This window comes from Ipomoea nil, unplaced genomic scaffold (genome assembly GCF_001879475.1).
Source record: "Ipomoea nil cultivar Tokyo-kokei standard unplaced genomic scaffold, Asagao_1.1 scaffold0688, whole genome shotgun sequence".
NCBI lineage: Eukaryota > Viridiplantae > Streptophyta > Magnoliopsida > Solanales > Convolvulaceae > Ipomoea > Ipomoea nil.
The window spans coordinates 3,214,250-3,238,968 of NW_017617116.1; the positions used below are offsets into that span (position 1 = coordinate 3,214,250).

Sequence of the window (24,719 nt, forward strand, 5' to 3'; positions counted from 1 at the left end):
CAATTACAATTTAGAATCGAAACCCGATATTTAGAGTTTATTAAAATCGTGAACCGGAACGGACGGTTCATGTTCCGAACTGAAAAAAATAAAATACATTTATTATTGAATTTAGACTATTTTAAAATAAAAATTTAAAATTTAAAATAAAGACAGTTCAAAATCACGAACCGGATCCGAAACCGCCGATTTACGGTTAAAGATTCAAATTTTTTATACATAATTTTAATAAATTGACATCTAATATTGGGTTCTAGATCTGAATCATAACCGAAAATTTTTAATTTGATTGCTTTAGTGTCCGGTTCAGTTCAAACCGAACCGTGGTCATCCCTACGTATACACAATAATTTGTTAGAGAAGTAAAATAAATAAAATGTTTACTTTAAGGATATAAATGTCAATTTAATATATTAGGGGGAAAAAACACCACTTTTAGAATAATTGAGGGGGCTAATGTGCTTACCTAAATAATTGAGGGGGAAAAAGTGCTATAAGTATATAATTCAGGGGGAAAAAGTGCCATTTTCCCATTATAAAATCATTTATTATTTCCAAGAAACTTGTACTAGATAGTAACCATGTTTTATGGTTTCTGTTATTCAATTTTATTTCAGCTTTTTTCCTTCAAATTTTTTCCAATTAGTATATGGGTCCTGCATAGTTGTTGAACTACAAAGATCCTCAATATCACATTAAAAGGATTTTCATTAAATATCCCAATTAAGTTGGTAACAATATTATATTCAATTATTAAAAAATATATATATACTCTATATATTCTACATAGACAAGTACATAAATGCACACATAATAACGTAATAGTTATGCATTCACCAGAAGATTATACTATACATAATATAATCTCACTCATATTTTCAAAATAATCTAAAAAATTGTAAAATATATACCAATATTAATGATAACAACTTTGTTAGGTTTGCATTATTCACGGTAATGATGCAACATGTTAAATTTAGTTGATGCACTATGCAATTAATTCAAACTATACATAATATGTTTTTTTTTTAAATATATAATAATAAAGTAAAAGTTGTAGTCTTCTAATAATAAAATTATATAAGAGCCAAGTAGCTCAATAACATCATTGTGACTACTAACAAAAATATATAAGAACAACATATTAGGTTTTTTTTTTTTTTTTTTTTTTTTTTTTTTTTTTTTTTTTTTTGGGTTGAATAAGTCAATTATGAATAACATGGCAAGTTTATTCATTGTGGTATTTTGTCGAATAGAATTACAATGGGTTTCACTTGAGTTTTCTCGTAAATTAAAAAAAATATATATTAGAGTAACGAGTTGTAGCTTTAATTTACATACTGTACTTAATTACTTCATTGTATACTTATAAATTGTTCATAATTTTACAACTTTTTCTAAACTATTAAATAACCCGATTACTACAATAATGTAAACATTATGTTTATTTATGGTATGATTACAAATATTTATAATTTACATTTATTGTACGTTGATCATTTTAATATTTTTTTTTGTATTTATAATTATATTTTTTTTACGATATACATGTATTCAATTGCGCAATACATGATATTTGACTAGTATATTGCCAATAATGGTCGTTAAGTTTGTCTACGTAGATGAAGTGGCTATTAAGCATATTTGTGTGATAAAAACGTTCTTTTATGTGTATTTTGACAAATTTACAATCAATCCCGTACTTTTTACAAATATTTGTATGCATAAAGTAAATCAATATAAATTACGTATATTAGTACTTGAAACCAATGCCATGATTATTGTATTTGTCTTGTGCTAATTTGGTCATAGTAGTTGTATACCTGTATTATTAGTTGTTATTAATAGTATTATTATTATATTATTATTATTATTACAGGACTTTTGGTTTGAGGGAATTTAAATTTCCTTTCTACTTAATTCCCACTTAATTGCAAATGTTATAAAATTAATTTCATAGTTTGGTTCGAAGAATTGTAATTTTCCATTTTCATAGAATAAAAATCACATTTCCCCTGGAATTTTAGGAAGAAAAAAAGCTAATGATGAGACAAAATTATCCATCATTTTTTTTCTTTAAAAACTTAAAATTAATACCACAACAACAATGAGTATTTTGGACTTTATATTACTTATTCCTTTTCAATTCCCATATATACCAAACATTGAAATTGAAATTCCCAGTAATTCTATTGCTATAAACCAAACACTGGAATTTAAATTAGCAATAATTCATCCTCATGGAATTGCAATTTATTTCCCACGTAATTCCTCACTAATCAAACACCCTGCCAAACACTTTGTACTCAAACAATACATCTGTTACTCTCTTTCGAGACATAAAATTTTATAATTATGAACATAAAAACATGTCAACCTTGCAAAGTGGATATGGTTCCACGGCATAATAAATAAAGTTGTAGCGGGTGAAAAAAGTTTGGGGGACAAAAACGTAAGTCCGTTCTAAAATTTCCCAACTCCAACTCCCACTCCCACTCCCACTCCACTCCAATCCCCACCGTCACACAATCTCTCTCTCTACGCGAACGCGTTCTCGACTGCCTCCATATAACGCGACTCTCTCTCTTTCTCTCTCTTGAAAGTGAAATCGAACGGCCAGAAAACGGATCAGAAATTCAGAAATCAGAACAACAAAAACAATCACGAAACGTCTCTCCCTCACCACCCCATCTCTCTCTCTCCCTGGAAAAATCTATCTCTCGTTCGCATACATATACGTCAAATACTCGAATACGTATATTTATTTTGATTTTATATATAATTTCGTTTTTGTTTATTTATTGGTGATTGGTGATAGGATAGGCTAGGGTTAGGGCGTGGATTTGATATTGTGGTGGTGGTGGTGGTGGCGGCGGTTGGTGGAGGAGATGACCGGCGTCGGCAGCTGCGGGAAAAACCTAGCCCTAATTCGGTACGTAGGTTCTCAGTGGTGAAATTATTGATAGGGCCTCGTGTTTCGCGGTAATTATGAAACCGCCCCTGCCTTCGGAAGTGGGGATGGATTTCTACACGCAGGCTTGTAAAGCGCTCTGCAAGCGCTCCCCATTCGATTCCGAGGATGCGCAGGCGTCTACTCTGTCTCTTACACTTCCCAGTGGGCTGGCTCAGCTGCTGTCCAAGCATTCTGATAGTCGGAAGAAGCACAAGAAGTCGCATTCCGGTTCGGAAACAAAGTCTTCTTCGCGACAAGATAAGGTTCGTCTCTCCGGCTTTTGGGCGGAAATGGAGGACTACTTTCGGGAGTTAACGGTCGATGATATTGAAAGACTTTATCAGCTTCCTTCTTTTCCACCATCTAAGAGCGACAAGTTATTTTCAATCCCTTCAGTTTGCAATGCGGGTAATGCAGAGGCAGTTGTGCATAATCCGAATGCAATTGCTTTGAATAGTGGGGTTTCGGATAAAGAAGGTTCTATACGGGAAAAAAATGAGCAGCGCCTTATGGATGTTGATAGTGTAGGAACTGCCTCTTTGTCTAAATCAGTAAGGATGGAGAAGGTTTTTCCTCCTTTTAGCGGCCTAGAGTGGCTGTTAGGTTCTAGGTCAAAGATATATCTCACCTCAGAGAGGCCCAATAAGAAAAGGAAGCTGTTGGGAGGGGAAGCTGGGTTGGAGAAGCTTATGGTTGCTCACCCAGTGGAAGGGTCAGCTTCTTTGTGTCACTATTGCAGTTTTGGTGACATGGGTGATACTTTGAACCGGTTGGTTGTTTGTGGTTCCTGTGGCATGGCAGTTCATCAGAGATGTTATGGGGTGCAGGATGATGTTGAGTGTTCTTGGATGTGCTCCTGGTGCAAGCAAAAGAATCCATTACTAAGCCATGAGAAGCCATGCCTGCTTTGTCCCAAGCAGGGTGGCGCCATGAAACCTTCTCAGAAGAGGGGTTTGGGATGTCAAGAGCAGTCTGCTGTTGAGTTTGCTCACCTGTTTTGTTGTCAGTGGATGCCTGAGGTTTATGTTGAGAACACCCGGATGATGGAACCTATAGTGAACATTGATGGCATAAAAGAAACTCGAAGAAAGTTAATTTGTTATCTATGTAAGGTGAAACATGGGGCTTGTGTTCGGTGTAGTAATGGTATGTCATGCTGCTTTTTAATTGCAAAATGTGCATTTCTTCATTGGATTGCATAAATGATTATTTTGTTAATTTTTCAATGTGCAAGTTACCCATAACTTTTCTGCATTTCATTTAAGCTTGTATTTAATATATTGCTTGCATGTTTGTGTCATTCGGTATAATTGTCTATGTTTGATATGAATATATGATTGGTTAATATTTTTTGCATCATTAAATTGAGTGGATTGACATTTAATTTTAAAACAAAATTTGATGATTTGTTAGATGAATAATTAGTGTCTATGTGTGTACATTATTTCAATCTTTTTTCTTTCTTTTACCTATATTCTCCCCTATTTGCTCATCTCAAATTTCTGCAGTCTTCTCAAATTTCCTTGAAATTGGACTACTAGTTTCTTCTCAGAATTACTTACCAAGCAAATCCTAAGATTTTGTTTCCATTTTGTATCCTGCTTTATATTTATATCATTCCTATTGTCCGTCTAATTGCTTGTAACAGCTTACAAATACTGTAATAACTTAGCTTTTTAGATGATGGATCCACGTAGGTCTGGGTTAGTTGCATGATTTAAGTGAGTTTGAGGAAGATTTGTGTGCTTAAATCAAGTAAAACTGAGTCCAAGCTGACTGGTAATGTTATATAATGGTTTCCATTGTTTACCAGTGTTTTAAAAATCGCTAGGCATGTCCATTAGGTGTTTGATGGGTGCCTAGTGCCTAGGCAGGTGCCTAGGTGCACAACTAAAACTTTTAAATTTTATTTACTTATTTATTCTTTCCTATGTCATCCTATTTTTTTTAGACTTCTAACAAGTATTTCTCCCATACAATATAAATGTTCACTAGCACATAATACTCTAAGAACACATAACTCTTAACCATAGCACATCCAAATGAGACAAATAAAATTAATAAAAAATAACGGCCGCCTAGTTGACCGACTAAGCCACCTAGTTTACTGACTAATTGGCCAACTGCGTAGTTGGTCAATTTTCCCATTATTCCCTTCGGCCTAGGGGCGCCTAGGTGATTGCCTAGTCCGATTTTTACAACATTGTTTACATTGTTTTTGGATACAAATACTATGGCAGCAGTGCAATGGAACATTAAAAAGGTTAGGTTTAATTACACAATCAGTTGCGGAACTATTAAAAAAACATTTATTTTAGTCCCTTTTCTATTAACTTGGTAAATTTAATCCTTGTATTATTGAAAAGGTAACAATCAAGGACAACTGTAAACTCTTTTAACACCGTACCTGGTTTAGGTGATTGGCTGCCTTGTCATTTTTCAAAAAATGAAAAATCCAAAACATAAATAAAAAAGCATTCACTTGCCATCCCATATAAAATTGAATTACGTTCTGTATGTGACACAACTTATAGAAAAATTTGCACAGTATTTATTTTTCCAATTAAACAGCATTGGTTTTCCGGCATACATTCCCTTGTGTTGTTGCCCTGCCCCATTTGAGGCACCAGGTCTCACTGGTCAGCCCGAGATGGCTACCTGCTTCCTGAGCTTGCAAATTTAACTCTACGGTTTATTAGCTTTATTCAGATGACTATGTGAAACTTTATTTGTTTTTCTTAATTGTATATTTGGCTGTAAAGGGTGGTTTGACGTTTTCAATTAATTTAATTTTTTTGCTTTTAATTGAAAAAATGACGTGGCAGCCATCCCAGTCTAGAACATCAGTGCCATACTGCCATGTAAGCAAACATTGTAGTGTTAACTGAGTTTGGGATTGTCTTTAATTGACACAATTTTTAACAATAAAGGGATTAAATTACCAATTTGATTAATAATACAGGGACTCAATAGTACATGGACTAATTGCATAGATAAACCCCTCATTTTTTTAGATTGCCTAAACATAATTTTGATATCCTCTTTGCATTATAACTTGGTCCTTGAACCTTTGAATGAATGTCTGGTCTATCGAATATGTGCTCCCCTACTTGCATATCTAGTCACCCACTTCCCTTATCCTGACAAAAGACTTATAATAGATACAAACATATGCATAGGGAAGTATGAAGGACAGAGTTGTATCAGTAGAGTTACGTATCCCAACATTTCTCTAGATGCTATTGGAATTTTCCTTGTTAACCCTTTCATTTGGTGGCTAGGAGCTTGCAGAACATCTTTTCATCCTATATGTGCAAGGGAGGCAAGACACAGAATGGAGATATGGGGGAAGCTCGGTAGTGATGATGTGAGCTCTTTCTTATTGTTAAATATTAGACCACTGCAATTGCAATTATTCCATAATCCTCTTAATTTTATAATAGTGTGTTCAGATTCTATTTGTAAAAATTTCTCATTGGGACACCCAACAACTTTTAGGTTGAGCTGCGTGCATTTTGCTCAAAGCACTCCGAAGTCCATAACAATGGCAGCAGTCAGCAGAATGGCAATGCGGCTGTACATCTGTCTGTTGTTTCTTATTCCAATGATACCAATCAGATGACAGCATCAACAATGAACAAGCCTCAAAAGTTAAAAATTAGCCAACGTAATGGCGATAATATGGCTAATGGAATCAGAGGTGCAAACTTGGATCAAGATAAATTGAATAATGATGTCTCTCTTGAGGAAGGGCTGTTGGGCAGACAGGGCAGTGTATCTAATTCCAAATGTCAAACCTCTCTTGGTGACTCATTGCAGCATATTAGTAAGGATTTGTTGGAAGTATGCATAAATGAAGATAGTAATGCCGCTGATCCTTTGAGTGTTACCATTGTATTGAAGAAGGTAACAATGCGAATCAATTCTAGGAGTGTTAGTGCTGTTAATTTTAGAATTTGTTTTATGGGTTTAAACTCTTATAGTGGACAAATTTTTTATTGTATAGTTCTTTTTTGTAGTTAATTGATCGGGGAAGTGTTGATGTGGATGACCTGGCTTCAGAGATGGGCGTCTCTTCTGATTCATTTGCCTCGATGCTCAATGTAATTTTCTTTAGTCAAGCATGCTCCTTGAGAACCTTTTCCTCTATTGCAAGAGCTAACCCTTTAATGTCTATTATATCAAGTTGGGACATATTGTCTTACTCTTTTACTAATTCATGTTTGTCTTTAACTTTATTTAAGCAGGATGATCACATTGTCGGTGAGTTGCATTGTAAAGTAGTTAAGTGGCTTAGGAATCGTCCCAACGTAGGAAATGTACAGAAAACTTTGAGAGTTAAAATCAAACCAACATTGGCTACAAAATCTGAGACTGCTGTTGCTGATAATGCTGATTCTGTTAAATTAACAGACCCTGAGATTTCCAATAATATTCCTGTTAAGTCTGTTCCACCTCATAGACGAACCAAAAACAATACAAGGATTGCAAAGGATGACAAGTTGTGTTCAGCTACAGATCTACCTATAAATGACAGATTAAAGAAAGTTGAAGTTCAACCATATCTGCATGATGTTGTTGATTCAAATCCAGTTAAAGATCCTCCTTGTTCCAGTCCACAGAAGGTATGGAATTTTTTGATGATTTGGATATATTAATGGTAGTGTTTCAAGCTTATATGGAGATGTCTTATTTATATGCCTCAGGAAAATGGCGAAGTTATAAAAATATTTCTTGTTGAGAAGTTAAGTTGCATTCTTTTCAAGTTCTTGGATGATAATCTGATTAGGGATTATTTAATTTCTTTAGATAATGCCAGAGTATTGGTGTGTTCTTAAATTCTTTTTGAAAAGTACATTTTCAAATATTGTTTTCTTATTTCCTCCCCATGGGGACTGAATTGATAGAAGCCATTGTAAAATTTGAATGTATGATTTAATGATAATGTTGATAATTATTGTAGATAAGTGGGAACAATTTGGTATTTCTTTATGTACTAATTCAATTGTTTCCTCCATAGTTATCATGGCGTCGACTAGGCGACGCCTTGGCGTCCTGTCGGTGGAGACAGGACGCCTGGAGGCTTTGCCTCGCCTGAAAATGGTGAGGCAAGCTCCGGCGTCGCCTAGGCATCCCAGACGACGCCAAGGACGCCGATTCGGTGTCCAAACCCATAAACCCATTTTAAACTTTATTTTTAAAAAAAATGGTATGACTGCGTGGGCGACTTCCCTCGAACTGACAGAGAAGAAGAAAGCCAACCCAGTGACCCACAGCCACCGCCGTCGCCATCCCACCGCCGTGGGTCGTCATCGGTGCTTCTTTCTTCGTCTTTTCTCTTCTTCTTTCTTCTCCCACCGCCGTCGTCGACTGCCATTCTTGATTTTTTTCTTCCTTTTCCTTCTTTCTTTCTTCTTGGCTTCTTCGTTCGGACTTATTTACTTTATATTTACTTTATTACTCCTAGAAAGTTGTAGCCTTGAAAAAAGGAATAGTTTTCTGCCTCTGTTTGTAAATGAAAGCTACAACTTCCTAGAGTATAATAAATAAGGCTGCCTATTTCCACTGCCTATTTCTAATAAAATAATTAATATATATATATATATATATATATATATATATATATATATATATATATAATGTGCTGGCAGAGCACTGTGCTGCACTGCTGCCACATATATTATATATAATTAATTTTATATATATATATATATATATATATATATATATATATATATATTACTCATCGCCTAGGCGACAAGGCAGTCGGGGAGCGCCGCGACTTAAAACGGCGCCGTGATAACTATGGTGTCCTCTTTTGTCAAGTTTTGCTTTTCTTCATGTTATACTTCTTTCTGCCTTCTTGTTGGTATTGGCTCTTGTTATCTTCTTTTCAATTTTTTTCTTGTTGCCATTATTTGTCAGAATGTAAATGATATCCAATTTTGTTCTCTTGCATTGTTAAATATTACTAACTCATACCCCCTCTTTCTCTCCTATTTTATTTGTGTGTGTTATTATATTTCTCTATTAATTTGTCAGTCTCTGATTTACTTTTGAAGAGTGTTATCCTCTGTTGTATTTCATTGAAAACTTTCGAAGTTTTGCTATGATTTTATTTACTCTGTAATTGATTAGTGATTGGCTCATAATTTTTTTGCCATCCTTTTTTTATGCAGATATCTACTGAGCATGTCTCATCTCATGATACCTCTGCAAATGAGTCTTACAATGATGAAGGTGTGCTTATTACATTACTCATTTAATCTGGATGTGAGTGTGGTGCTCTCTCATTATCTGCATCCTTTGTGAATTCTGTACATAATTATTCCAGAGTTGTGACTTGCACAAATTGGGGTTATCTATTTCGTTTTTGAAATCTTCCTGTTATGTATGTTTGTATATGTGTGTGTAGCTGTGTAGGATTTTTGTATAATGTTTTTGTCGTTAGTTCATTTTTCCAAATTAATCAGATTGAGAAAAGCAAAAAGATCAAATTAAAATGTGACAAAAATGCCCCTCAATGCCCTGTGTGTGCATATTTCCCTTGTGAACAAGTTGTTAGAAGCACATATGCATTCATTTATGTTAAGTAAAAAATATTTCCCTTACAACCTGTATCATCTTAAGCATCCCCTCTAAGGATAAGGACTAGGATACCAAAATGAGTAGATATTTATGACTGACTGTATGTTGATGTCACTAACTATTTATCACAAAAGAATAACATGATGTCAGAGTTCATATAGTTTGATCCCATATAATATATACTCTCATTCAACTTATGAGGTTTCTAATTTTAGCACTGTTCCCTATAGTAACATTGTTTTTGTATTTTGTAATGGTCAAATTCAACAAATGTTACCAACGTTTGGAGCTTTGAAAAATACCTTAATGAGTATCCATGCTATGTGTCATGTCACATAACATGCACACAGCAATATAGTATAGCACATTGCTGTATAGGAAGCCTACAAGTCAATGAAACAGTAGTGCCTTTGTAATGAACTTATTTGTCTTTCTCCTAAAAAAAGGAATATTTATATTTAAGGCTTCAAATTTTCAAACAAGGGAATAATGGTTTTTACTAATTGTATGTTGGGGGAGATTTTTTCCAATCTTAGGAAGCAGTGTACCCATTCTAAGTGAAGCGTGAAACCTAAACAAGGATGTGTTTTTTGTTGACTCTGAAACTTGGGATACTATTTTTTTGGCTGCCTCAATAGAGAGCTAGTACGTGTCGCAGTTTATTAAAACATTTTTAGAGATGCCAACTGGTAAGGGAGCAATACATGCTGTATCTCTGGACTATTTTCTCTTTGTTTTCGAGGAATAAATAAGTTTTTCCTTATGTCGAAGTGAGCACGGTGTCTACAACTGTTGAAGTCCTTGAACAGTTTATTATGTAGAGTCCCTTATGCTATATTAATTTTGGTCAAATAACTTTTTCTTTAATTTGTTAACATGCATAGTAATTGGTGACAGAATTGCCTTCTCAGGGAACCCTATATTTACGAATCATTGAGTTATGGGGTTGTTTTCAATAATCAGCTCAGTGGTCTACTTAACCCTCAAAATGTAGCATTCCTATCTGTTGTGAATGTGCTTGGGTGTTTGCGAAGCATATACTCATTTTTTTAATGATGAGATATAAAAAACATGTATTTCATTATTCTTTTTTTGTGTGTTTCTTTATTTTGTGAAATGTTCAGCAGTTGGGCTATCAACTGCTTCAGCCAATGGCCATTCTGATGAGGGAGCTGCTGCTTCAGATCAGTGTCCTGCCTTGAAAGATGATTCAAAGATTCCTAGTTTTTTTCCTCCGAACAGCGTACCTGATATCATGTGAGTTTTCAGCATCATAATACATATTGGTCATTGGTCTAATTAACATTGCTGCTTTGGGCACTTTACTGTGTCATTGCCATTTATGCAGGAAGCTGGAAAAATCTGCATCTTACATTCACCCACTTATTGTACATAAATTAAATGACTTGGGGGAGGCAGTCACTGTGGAGAGTGGTGTTACATGTCAGTACACTGGTATCTTTGACATGGGTTAATGGTTTCAAAATTTAAAAGGATTTCTCACTTGTCATGCTTGGCAGGTTTGAGACAAAGAGAAGCATCAAGGCCTGAAGCTTCCTCTAGTTCTGGGACTTGCTGCAATGATCAGAATCAACCATCAACTTCTGGTGACTCTATTTCCAAGTATAATGGGACAACTCTAGAGCAGTTAATCAAATCAAAGAATACGGGTCTTTTGAAAATGTCACCCATGGATGATGTCGAAGGAGAAATTATTTTTTATCAGCACAAGCTATTATCTAATACTGCAGCAAGAAAACGCCTTAGTGGTCTCCTCTTTACCCATTGTACATTTAGGTTAATTTTCACTTTCATATTTGCATTATTCTTTTTTAATCCTAATGGTTATTTGGTAACACTGTGCAGATGATTTGATCAGTAAAGTTGCAAGAAGCCTCCAGCAGGAGATTAATGCTGCTAGAAAGCAAGAATGGGATTCTGTTTTAGTTAGTAAATATCTGTATGAGCTTAGAGAGGCCAGAAAACAAGGAAGGAAAGAGAGGAGGCACAAAGAAGCTCAGGCTGTACTGGCTGCTGCAACTGCTGCTGCTGCTGCATCTTCTAGGATGTCATCATTGAGGAAAGATAATCTTGAAGAATCCATTCATCATGAGGTCATCATAGTTCAGTTTCTGATCATGGAAACAACTAAAACTGTACTTGTGACTTTTTAAAGTGATCACTACAAGTTAATTTTCATGCAGGACCTATCCAAGATGACTACTTCCAATCAAATGCCCCAGCAGAATCCTCGTGCAAAAGAGTCATTTTCAAGGTCAAGTGCTATGCAGGGTTTATCAGAAAGCATCTCTGACCCTATCCAGTTGGGCTCTGATTTTTCTAGAGACCACCCTAGAATTTGTGATGTCTGTGGACGGTCTGAGACAATTTTAAAGTCCATCCTTGTTTGTTCTGCATGCAAGGTACTACAATGTAGATGTCACTACTAGGCATTGTTACTTATTTTAAAACTGTACATGCTTTTTTCTTGTGTTGTTAAACTAGTAAGTATTTTTCATCCTCAGGTTGCTGTGCACTTGGATTGCTATTGTAGTGTCAGAAACTCAGCAGGGCCGTGGTATTGTGAACTATGCGATGATAAATTGCATGGAGGATTGGGAATACCCGCTGCTAATTTATGGGACAAGGAGAAACCCTGTTTTGTTGCAGAATGTGGTTTATGTGGTGGCACTACGGGTGCTTTTAGAAAGTCAACTGACGGTCACTGGGTGCATGCAGTTTGTGCTGAAGTACTATCAGTTTTTCCGAATATTTGTTGTAATGTATTTTCCTTTGTTTTTTAATTCCCTAATGTTATTTATTTTGATGCATGTGGTAGTGGGTGTTGGAGTCTACTTTCAGAAGGGGACAAGTGAATTCAATTGAGGGAATGGTATGTGTATTTTCTTGGAAGAAGTTTGTATATGGCTTTAGTGATTGTAAATTTCAATTTGTGCCCCAATCTTTTGAAAAAGATGCAATTAGGTTACATTCTATATTAATTAAAGGAAATCTCTAATCTATATTCATTACTCTACAACTTTACATGGCAATTGCAGGCAATAGTTCGCAAGGGGAACGATGTCTGTGTTATTTGCCATAGGAAACATGGTGTATGCATCAAGGTAAATATCTCATAACCTCTCTAATGTTGATATATGTATTTGTATTGACTAAATAGTCACAATGGAGGTCAATTATGAAACTTTCATTTTTCGTGTTCTTTATTTTATTTTTTTATTTTTATAGTGTAGTTATGGGCACTGCCGCAGCACATTCCATCCTTATTGTGCTAGGAGTGCTGGCTTATTCATGACTAGTAAAACAGTGGGTGGGAAGTTGCTGCACAAAGCTTACTGTGACAAACATAGCATGGACCAGAGACTAAAGGTTTGATGCCTTCTTTATGTGCATGAATTTCTGAATATACAAGTGGCAGTTCTTACTTTGATGAATGAATTCATGTAGGCTGAGACACATAAACTTGGGATAGAAGAGCTACAGCGTCTACGGCACATCAGGGTGAGCGATAATCTTATACCTCTTTTCTTTATTATTTTTTAAATTTAACTAGAATGAATTGTTGATTGTGTACTTTTTTGCACAATCTGTTTTTTCTTCTTTTGGGTATGGGGCGAGAGGGATTTTGGCTTGTGAAGGAAACAAATCAAAGTAATTTTTTCCATGTGAATTCGTCATTTATGAATATATTGGATCTAATATTCTTCCGCACAGGTTGACTTGGAGAAAATACGCTTGCTTTGTGAAAGAATAATAAAAAGAGAAAAATTGAAGGTAAGCCTTCATCATTATTTCTGGTTTTATATAATTGCCAATGAATACATCTCTGCCTTAGGGGATAAGTTTTTTCAATCAATTTGCTTTTCCTCATTTTTAAAGGTGTTGCTAAAATTTAAGTCATCTATTTCATTTTATGACTGGAACACGTTTTGAAATACATTGGAACAGTCTTGCATTTTCCTGCTTATTACTCCCCTCCTGTAGTTGGTTGTCTGGTGAAGCTTGTTTCCATTGCAGCTGTTTTGTCTTTTGGAACTACCTATGATGAGTTCCTGTCAGGATCTTAAGAAAATTGTATCACTTTCTTGTATTCTTGTTTGAATACATTGATTTGGAACGGCAATGGGGTGTGGTGGTAAATTGTGGGATCTACCTCAATAGTCAGTTATTGATTTACTGTTATAAATTTTAATCTCATCGAGAAAAGAACATTGAAAAAATACGTAAAGATTATCTTCGCTGTGTATTTTGCATCTACTTGCCTTTACTAATCCGTAATAGTAAATTTTTTTGCAAGTCTAATTTATATTATTGATATACTATATGTTAATTATGAAACTGAGATGTTTTGTTTGTAAATATTTTTTGTATTTTCAATTATTTGGAGTTTACAAATACTTCTAATTGCTACATATAGTTAGAATATATCCATGTGGGTGTCTGGCCTATCTGTGAACTGGCATGTTGGGGATTCTATTTCTCTATTCAACACAATGCCCATTTCTTAATCTTTTTCTATATGCAGGATTTTTTTTTTTAAAATAAAGTGTTTACTCTTAATAAATTTTCGGTGTACTCCATTTGCACCATTTCCTGCTACCATATTAGACAATGAAGTTGGCCACTAATGGTTGTGATAAACATGTCTAGACCATTCCAATTTCAGTCTTAATTTTGTTTTTTTTTATGATGTCTCTTGCATCATACTCAAATGTATTATTGCCTAACATTCTTTTCAACCCAGATACTTTGCCTTCTAATTTTGAAAAGCCCACTCTATTATAAAGCACATCAATGTGCTGTGTTGTAGCTGGCTGGCACTCACATAGGACCTCCACTTTGTGTTTATTTTGCATCATCTATGTTGCATACTTGTTTGGATATGCGGTGGGGTGGTGCTGTTCATGTTGGTTGTGGAGATGTTTCATGTTTTTACTCTTTTCCTGCAGCGTGAACTGGTCTTTTGCTCACATGAGGTCCTTGCCTCTAGGAGAGATGCAGTTGTTTTATCTGCCCTCTCTCGTCATCCTTTTTCCCAACAGGACGTGAGTTCAGATTCGGCTACTACTACATCTATGAGGGGTTACACAGATGGGTGTAAATCTGGCAGTGAAACAGTCCAGAGATCAGATGACATTACAGTTGACAGTGCAATTGCTGGTAAACGACGGGGCAAGTTCCCTGTATCGATGGATAATGACCAAAAGACTGATGACAGCTCTACATCACCTATCTTTTTTACACCTAAACCAATGGAGAGAGTTTCCTCCTCTGGGAAGCAAATTCCACTGAGGCATCTTTTATCAAGGAATCCTTCACATGATGAGGATAAGCGAATGAGTTATAGAAAGGTAGTGCTTCATTTCATTAGCTCTTCAATGCTTTCCCTTTTATAATGGATTGTTTTAATGCTTTCATTTTTCTTTTATGATTTCTGTGTAAACTTCTCTTCTGCGTGTGATTGTCTTAAAATGGGAATAATACCTTATATTGATAAAACAGCACATGGAAACTTTTCAAAAAGAGCTGGTAATGACATCTGATCAAGCGACTATGAAGAATCAGCGGTTACCAAAGGGATATGTGTATGTTCCCATTCAATGCCTTTCTAAGGAGGAGGATGTTCCAGACACATGTTCTCAAGAACCCCTGGATCATGATGGGTAAGCTTTGTGTTTCCTCTTTGGAAATGATGGATGTCTTCCTGGTTAGCAATGAACATGCTATCTCCGGTGGATCTGCTGCTCCTGCTGGAGCATACCACAACCTTTATCTTGGGAAGGAACTAGAATGATTTATTGCCATGATGGGAGCTGGAATGATTTATTGTCATGATGCTGGTGAGGATGTTTGATCATTTTTGTATATCCATATTCCAGAGCTTGCTATTCCCAAGGATTGAGGTTGTCTCTTATCAAGTGCTTTGAATTGCACACCATGATAGTTATTTGTTCTTATGGAAGGGGTGACAATAGCTCTGCAGCATGTAATTGTATACATCACTTAGAAGAGTAGTGGCAAACCGTGTAAAGTCAGTGTATATACGCACAATGCTAACCATCAAAGCAATTAGTGCAAAATCAGATTTGAAGAGATGTAACTTATTTATTGTTAATTTAGATTGTGACTGTTGATGCCTTAGCTTCTTGTTTATTGCATGTAGCAACATACCAGTCAGAAGCTGGAAACCATGTGATTTATTCTCCTTCTGAGATCTGGCTATGCCATCAATTAATTGACATCAAGTGCGAATAATTTGTGTTATTCGGACTATCTTTTGTATCTCCAAGTTCTTAGGCATTATGGTGCATGAGTGCATTAATATTTTTGGTGTGCCTAGTAGTTACTATTTATCCTCAATTATTCCTCTTAATGTTTTTATTGGATATGAATTGGAAACTGGAATTTTGATCATGAGATGTAGGTGATCGTTACAAAGGGGCTTCTGAAGCTTATTGCCAGATATTATATGCAATGTGGCAGTATCCTCACTAACTGGCGTAACTTAAGGTACAATTTCTTAACTAGTTTTTGACTTGGCCATTTTCTTGTATATTTAATGGGAACAATGGTTACTGTTGCTGAAATTTTCTATTTTCTAAGCAATTTTTGCTGTAGTCAGATCTGATATGTTTTGTCCAGCTCTGTAAATTCTCCTTATGCTAGTGCATACTTTATTTTTGCATTTTTATTATCCAAATTGGGTTATCAAACATTGGAACTGTCGCATTTGAAATTAGGTGATGATTATGTTTTCTTCCTACTATTTTTCATTTAAAATTATTGAAGAGCCTGATTAGTTGTGGAAATTTATTGTTTTTAAAATAAAAATAAAATTCCCAATTATAGTTTTCATGATTTTTAAGAGTCTTTGGCTTTTATTTGCATTTGAAATTCGGAGTATTATGAATTGTTAGTGGGTGTGGAGTAATGTTTTGGTGGAGGGTGAAAGGCAAATTATTTTGTGGACTCGGGTCTAAAAATACACCTAATATGGAGTTATGGTTTTAATTGATTGAATTGAATTGGTTGTTAAATGGCCTTCTTGCCAGCTCTTCCAATCTCACCTTTTATATCTCTTCCATCATTTTCCTTTTGTGTGTATATATATTTATAATTCATATTTTTGTATATATCTAGATGATAATTCTGTTGTACACCTTCGTATATAGCTAGCTTGCTAGTAGCCTCCAATCTTCATTAGTGATGTGTGTTGTGGTAGAGATTCAAGCGCATGTAATGTTTGAGCTAGAGCTCGTTATGCCCATAGGCTATTTAGATCTTTAATAGCAATGTCAATTCGTATCATTCACAAATTCATTTAAAATATCAACCGAGTAAAATTAATTTCTTTTAATATTCATAATAATAATAATAATAATTAATATTGTCTTTTATGGATGATATTGTTGATTTACTAACATACTTTTTTCAAATTTTTGACATATATATGATTTGTTGATAAAATATTTTAAAAATTTTAAAAATACTAATTCTTCTTGGTGGTGACTTTGTTATTGAATTTAAGGTTCGAATGTCTTATGTCATCAGGGAAAAGGAAAAAAAAAAAAAAGAAAAAAAGAAATCAACTACGCATTATTTTTAAAAAAAATTATAGACAGGCGCATTATTTTTAAAAAAAATTATAGACAGGGTCATTCGTTATATTTAATGACTATATTTTTACTGGATAACGTATATGTGGCAATTGATGAAGTCGTTGGAAGTTGGTTTATAGAAGATTTTTTTATTTTATTTTTTTAAATAATTGTATGTGCGTTGGCTGTTGGGAAAGTGTGTTTGAACCAAGAAAAGTTGAAATTGTGGGGCGCGTGAAGCTCTTAGTTGGTTGAAGGAGTTGGGGATAGAGTTTAAGGTTGAGATGGACGCTCTATTAGTCTATCATGGCATCTTGCTTGACACTTCTTTAGACTCGTCCAGTGCCATTATTGAGGATGTTAAAGAAGATGGATTCAATTTATTGGTGTTAGCTTCCAGTTCGTTAAGCGATCTGTGAATCGAACTGTCCATATTATTGCTAGAGAGGTCTTTTTATGTTAGATTGTGCGGAATGGCATGGCCTATCTCTGTTTTTTCTTGTTGATGTTTTAAACTCTGATTTAGTAAACTAAGCTTTGATTTGCTTTTTTTTTTTTTTTTTAAAAAAAAAAAATCTTATTTCATTGTTTGGTAGATCATTTTTAGTCATGGTATTAATGTAATGAAGTATTTCGATGGTCTTAATATTTAGTTATTTTTGAGTTCTCAAGAATAATTTATTCTTGAGTAAATACCCAAAATGGTCCCTCGACTATAGCTAAATTCACAAATTGATTCTCGATTTTCAATTTCAACCAATTAAGTCCTTAACTTTGTAATTTTAACACGATTTGATCCTCCGTCTATTTGACCGTTTGTTGACCCTAATCTCTGAGGATATATATGTAATTTCATGGTTTATCGCCGGTTTTTTAAGGTTTCGGTTACATTTCCAGACCGCACTGTTACATTTGAATCCACTGCCGAAAGCAATATGTCAAATCTTGTCGCCTTTCTTCATCCTCCCTTTGGATTCAATGTAGTTAAGTTCGTACCAGACCGAAGAAGACAACGTGTTTTCCAACCACAATCTGCCAAGTCCACGTGCTCCGAAGAAAGTTGCAGGTTCTTCTGGAGATTGTCGATGACGGTGCAGCCATCGGCGTTGATGCAGAAGACAGAAGTGTTCGAAGGCTTGTTTGAAGTTTGGAATGTAGGGTTTCCATTTGGGATTAAAGATTTTCCGACCGACGATGGACCATGAAATTACATATATATTCTCAAAGATCACGATCAACCAACGGTTAAATAGGCGGATGACTAAATCGTGTTAAAATTGTAAAGTTAATGACTTAATTGGTTGAAATTGAAAGTCAAGGACCAATTTGTGAATTTAGCTCTAGTCGAGGGACCATTTCAAGAATTTACTCTTTATTTTTTGTAATGCGCAAATACCAATTTTGGTCCCACGAGTATAAGTAAAATGACAGTTTTGGTCAACATGTTTAATTCCTACCAATTTTCATCCACGACTATTGTTTTCGTGCCAAAATTCATCGCGTCGGTCACCGCTTCGTTTGAGACATGCTGAAATATGAAATTATGAAGGGTATTTGAGTCCTTTTCAAATTAAGATATCAAGTTGAGCATGAATAAATGAATTTAAGCTCTAAGATCGATCTCAATTCGCAGTTCTCCTCCTCAAATTAAGGTAGGTTGATGAGGAGAATTGCGAATTGGGATCGATCTTAGGACTTAAGTTTCTTTATTCATGCTCAAATTGGGATCTTAAATTGAATATGACAAAAACACTCTTAAAATTTTTAAATTTTGACATGTATTAAACGGATATGTGACTAGCGTGATAAATTTTAACACTAAAATAATAGTTGTGGATGAAAATTGGTACTAAAATAATAGTCGTGGATGACAATTAGTATGAATTAAACATGTGGATCAAAATTGTCATTTTATTAATACTCGTAAGACTAAAATTGGTATTTACTCTTTTTGTAATCCTTGCCTTTTTTTTATTTATTTATTATGTACTCCGTATTCTTTATAAATTATAATGTGTGTAGTAGTAGTAATAAAAAAAAATACTATAATATTATTATATAATCATTATTATAGTGTGTTAATATATATATAAGATTATCAACTATTAATAAATTTAAACGAACGAGTGAGATTCGTCCACTTATTATGGACTAATCTTTAACTTTTAGAACTCCCGCTCATAAATTCTAAGAAGAGGTATATCGCAAGTCATTTTGTCAATCTTCAAATTCTTACCTTATATGTACACTATGCGCATAAAGGGGTTTTTGAGGAAAAAAAAAGACATTGTTTTAGTGAGAAAAGAAGAGATAAGTGTTTGGGAGGATTTTTAGAATTTCCAAAACTATTAGGAGTCTTAGTGTATAATTGAAACATTAGGGACCGAACCAGAAAGAATCTCTAGCAATCAGTCTATCAGTTGAAGGGAAGAGTAAAGTATATCGTCGCCCTGGCAGCTAACAAACTCCAATTGAGTTCTTCGATTGAGTTCTAACAATTTGTTTGAACTATAGAATATCGACTGAACTCAAATTAGAGGAGAATTGTGAGGAATGGATTTTGGGGAGTTGTGGGCAATCTTCGGACCGGGAGTTGCAGGCGCCGTCTTCGGAGCCGGGTGGTGGTTTTGGGTGGACGCCGTCGTTTGCAGCGCCGTTAAAATCTCGTTCCTCCACTACCTCCCAGGTATCCTCTAACCCCTTGTTAATATATCTGCGCTTCTTATTAGGGTTTTTGCATGATTTTTATTTTTATTTTCCCAATTAATTTGATCTCTGTAGGGATATTTGCGTCCCTGGCTGCCTTGATGTTCAATTGCGTTAGAAAAGAGGACATTGATTATTCACCTTATGATGAAGGCGAATGGAGGTACTCTCAATATATGTTCATCTAGTTGCTTCTTATTTTCAATCAAATATAGATACGCAACCATCTCTTGACTCCGTAATTCCGAAGTTAAGGGCACAAAGTTCAATTTGTTTAATCATTTGGAAAGCGACTCTTACAGTAACTCTTGTAAGAATCCAAAGTCGTATGTGTTTTAAAACCCTGCATTGGAATGTTCATCTGGTTGCTTCTTATTTTCAATCAAATTTAGATGTGTAGCCATCTCTTGGGCGATAGTTATTAATTCCAAAGTTAAGGGCACAAAGTTCAAATTGTTTAATTCTTTGGAAAACGACTCTCACAATAACTCTGGTAACAATCCAAAAACATGTGTTTAAAACCCTGCATTGGTATGTTCATCTGGTTGCTTCTTATTTTCAATCAAATTTTGATGCATAACCATCTCTTGGTCAATAGTTATTATTTCCAAAGTTAAGGGCACAAAGTTCAATTTGTTTAATCCTTTGGAAAACAACTCTCACAATAACTCTGGCATGAATAAAAAAAATGTATTGGTTTAAAAAGCCTGCATAGGATTATGTGTCTGTGAGACTGCAACCGGAGATTGAAGGCTTCCTTTGGTTATAACTTTGAATAATTGTTGGCTATGACTGATGTTTTTGGGTATGGATATGAGTGGCCATCTGAAATTAAAGTTTGATTTTTTTATTTTTTGATTCTTTTATTTTTCTCTAATGATGAAAACAAGTCCAAAAAAATTAATCAACTTTAGGGTCCCCACTTCAACTAAGAAGTTCTTCATTTGTGCTCCCTCCCCACCTCCCCAAAATAATAAATGGATGTCTTCTTCATGTCAAGTTGTACATGTTTTACAACTTCAAGAGTTATTTATGAATGTTTGTCAACTCAAACATTGTACTCCTACTTAATTTCTGGATTATTAGATGTGCATAATTATCCTAAAGTTAGGTTAAAAAGATTGATGTTTGCAATAATTGAATGATTTAGTTTTGAAAGAAAGATAAGCATACTTATTTAGTAAATTAGTAATTGAGTTTACTACAGATATGTGATTCATCAATTAGAAGGGCCTTTGACAAATGTTTATAATTTTTTATTTTTTTATTTTTTTATTTTTTGGTGATAAGTCAAATGTGTGTACTATTTGGTTATTTTCTGGTTAAAATTATGTGTTGGTGAATGCATTAAGATGTTTACATTATATTAACTCCATTCTCTGACCATTTTGAAGTCTTCTTGTACAGATAAGATAATGATTGTTACTCCATATATGAATTGTATGCTTATTATGAAATAGTTCAGTAATCCTCAGTGTTGAAATCGCAGGTTGAAGCTCTGGCTTTTCATTGCATATGTAGTATCATTTGTTTCTTTGGCTGCCTCTGTTGGTCTCTTGATACAAGATGCACTTATGCAAACTGGCCCTTCAGCTTGGACAGGAGTTGCAGGTGTCCTGCAATGTGTTTTTGTGTTGATCAGGTAACTTCTCTAATAATGCTTTTACTTCTTGTTGTTAGTTGTATTTTGCTTTGTTCTCCCCTTGTCTCTTTGGTTTCTGATTTTGAAGTTGTATAATGTACTGATGTTATGCTTTAGAATGTACATTCTACTTGACTTATTATACTAATGAATGAGCTAGTTAGTTTAGCACCACTGGGGACCATCAACATGGTTAAATGACACTCATGCTTGTAAAAGGTTTTTTTTTTCCCCTTTCCCAATGAGAAATTCTACCTGCCCATAGAGGGATTTTTTCCCCTGTTGACTCCATGATAAGTTGATTAGTTGGGAATGAATATCTGTTAACATTTATGAATGTAGTAAACTGCTCTAAATTCAAGATCTTAAATTGAATGGTTTCATCGAGACTGTAATGTTGCAGCTGATTGCTTTGGCAACTTATAGTGTTGCCATCTAAGGCTGTCCTCAACCCAGCAAAGGGAACACTCGCTAAATGATGTGGATAATTATTATTATTATTTTTATGTATATGTGGATAGCAAATTTGCAGCTTTTGCTGCCATTTTTTATATTAGTTATTTTATTATTATTTTATTATTATATTTATAATATAATATGAAAGTGGACCACTTTTGAAAGTGAGGGAGGGATATAGAGAAAATAGTGGAGAAATTGCAAATTTGATGATGTGGAAGTGGGACCTATTTTTTAAAGTGAGAGAGTATTGCCAGGGGTAAGGGCCTAAGGACTCTCTGCTTCAAAATGGTGTCCTTTTTGATGCGTTTTGACATATTTCATTAATAGAAAACTCCCTTTTCTGGTCAAAAATACTATATGCAGAGCAACATACATTCTTATATCTTTCATTATATTGTTCTACAGCGGGCTGATATACTGGACATCGCACTCAGAGTAAACCGAGCAGAAGAAGTTGATGAACACGCATTTGTAAGAGGAAGACTGGGAGTTGGAGTTACTATCGATCTGGGCACAAGCTCAAATGTCAGTGTTTGGGTAAAGTATACGACTGCCATTTGCCTGTGTATATTTGCTTTCTTGTAAGTGAATCATGTGACAGAGTGATTGGATTAGTCTGATAATGCTTTTCATTCCAATTTCCAAAGATTCCACATTATGTGCATGTTTTCAAAAAAGCAAGCTTAATGTAATTTAAAGGTCAAAATGAAGTGATGTGAATACCATGTTGCCATTTCATACATTTAAAAGTAAAGGTTAAATATAGTTGACAAATTGTAAGGCTCTATGTCCTCATTTATGATTTTAAAAAAATGATAATTGATGTGATAAACTAATAATGTGGAGTATAATCTATATTTATTTTAATGTTGATAAGCTAAAAAGGCCTAACTTGTTCCAAGTGAAATCCTCTTTAACCGTATATTTGGTTCACGGAATGGATTTTGAAGGAATAGGAATGTTATTCCATAGGAAATGGAATAAATAAGGAATATAAAAGGCAAAGACAAACAATGAAATATGTCTATTCCTGAGAGGCTAAGAATGATATTTCATTCCTGATCTATTCTATGAACTAAATTGAATATGTTGGCAAATTATGATGGGGAACTGTGTCCACCTTATACGGTAGACATGGTTCCAAAATTGTCATAATTGTGAATATATAGTTTAAAAATTATGAACATAGACTTCAGTAATTATGAACATAGAGTTCTGTAATTGTGAATATAGAGTTTAATAATTGTGAATATGAAGTTTAAAAATTATGAACATAAAATTTTATAATTATGAACATAAAACTGCAAGGTGGACATAGTTCCTCGGCATAACAATTGAAAGATGCTGTAAGTGTGAAAATAACAGTTAAAACTGCAAGGTGGACATAGTTCCTCGGCATAACAATTGAAAGATGCTGTAAGTGTGAAAATAACAGTTTATTAAGCATATCTATTCAATCATGTTCATCAATTAACTTGGCCCAATTCTATTGTACAACCACTCAATCCAATCTAATGCACATTTTAGCAGCTTAATCATTGATCGAATTTCAATTACCAACTTTGATTCGTATTTAATAATTATGGGTGAATAAATATCAATTGTTATATTGAGGACCGGACCATTTGGATTTTGTATCTTATTGTACTTTAGTTAATAAATTATGTATTTATTACAATTAACGTATTATGTATTTGTAGGTTTACCATGCAAAATCAACTGTAGTATATGGTATAATTTGTGAACAGACTATTTTTACTTTTATAATTGATGAACCATCATTATATAACTAATTACCAGTTTTGGTTTGTTGGTTATATACTTATATCAGTTACTGAAAAATATATACACAATGAACTACTAAAGCAAATAATTAAGGGTGTGTTTGGAAACCCGAAAAATGATTTCTGGAAATCATTTTCTGAGTTTTTGGTGTTTGGCTGTGCAAAGAAAATGGAAGTCAAAGGAATATGTCACATAGTCAATGAAAAATGAGGTATCTTTTTCGGAAAATGACTTCCCCTTTTTTTTGGGGGAAGTCATTTTCCATTCTTTGTTCTCTCATCTTGTGGCTAGAACATTTCGGCGACTTCACCAACACCTATTGCGCATTGTTCTCTAATCCTTGAATTTAGTTCTCCGATTTGTGGCAGTACATTTTTCGGCGACCAGCTCTACTACTCTCTGGTGTCCGACCGAACACCAGAGAGCATTTGCTCTCTGGTTTCCAGCCGGAAACCAGAGAGAGATTCTCTCTAGTTTCTAGCCGAAACCAGAGAGAGATTCTCTCTAGTTTCTAGCCGAAACCAGAGAACACGGTCGGAAACCAGAGAGTACTGCTCTCTGGTTTCCGCAGTCTCTTTTTTTTTTTTTTTTTTTTAAATAATTTTAATTTTTTTTATAACTTTTTAATAGATAATAATTTTATTTGATTTCAAAAATATAAATATTTTTATATTTTAAACAAAATAATTAATTATATAAACTGTTTAATTATATAATTCTACCCCATTTTCCAGAAAATGAACCAAACACACAAAAGACATTTTTTCGCTTTGCAGCCAAACAAAATAAAGAAAAATGTTTTCCAAAAAATAACTCATTTTTCAGAAATCATTTTCCTACTTTCCAAATGGACCCTAAAATAAACGATAGAAAAGCTAGATAGCAATATACGGAGCGCAAATTATGCCGTGGAATCGTGTTCACCGAGAATGGTGAACACAAGTCAAAACGACGTCGTTTTTAGGCA

At 34.4% G+C, this 24,719-nt stretch overlaps 2 protein-coding genes across 5 annotated transcripts; both read left to right on the plus strand.

Annotated features, from left to right (window-relative positions):
• The first annotated feature begins 2,462 nt into the window (after positions 1-2,462).
• On the plus strand, positions 2,463-15,817 carry LOC109175828. Of its 4 annotated transcripts, none has more exons than XM_019325187.1 (19): positions 2,469-4,099; positions 6,235-6,320; positions 6,452-6,859; positions 6,973-7,056; positions 7,201-7,578; positions 9,133-9,193; positions 10,666-10,798; positions 10,890-10,984; positions 11,062-11,310; positions 11,408-11,655; positions 11,746-11,964; positions 12,067-12,291; positions 12,381-12,434; positions 12,601-12,666; positions 12,791-12,931; positions 13,010-13,063; positions 13,277-13,336; positions 14,512-14,913; positions 15,065-15,817. In XM_019325187.1, exons 1-19 carry the CDS (start codon positions 2,989-2,991, stop codon positions 15,227-15,229), a joined length of 4,239 nt encoding a protein of 1,412 aa, XP_019180732.1. In that variant the 5' UTR covers positions 2,469-2,988; the 3' UTR covers positions 15,230-15,817. The 4 variants fall into 4 exon arrangements, 3 of the variants coding, with proteins under 3 accessions (XP_019180732.1, XP_019180733.1, XP_019180734.1); XM_019325188.1 differs by having other exon boundaries at positions 2,470-4,099; positions 10,669-10,798; XM_019325189.1 differs by having other exon boundaries at positions 4,009-4,099; positions 6,245-6,320.
• A 3,717-nt stretch (positions 15,818-19,534) lies between these two features.
• LOC109175830 (transmembrane protein 50 homolog) lies at positions 19,535-22,754 on the plus strand. Its single transcript, XM_019325190.1, has 4 exons — positions 19,535-19,846; positions 19,942-20,029; positions 21,356-21,508; positions 22,373-22,754. Exons 1-4 carry the CDS (start codon positions 19,714-19,716, stop codon positions 22,404-22,406), a joined length of 408 nt encoding a protein of 135 aa, XP_019180735.1. The 5' UTR covers positions 19,535-19,713; the 3' UTR covers positions 22,407-22,754.
• The last annotated feature ends 1,965 nt before the right edge of the window (positions 22,755-24,719 follow it).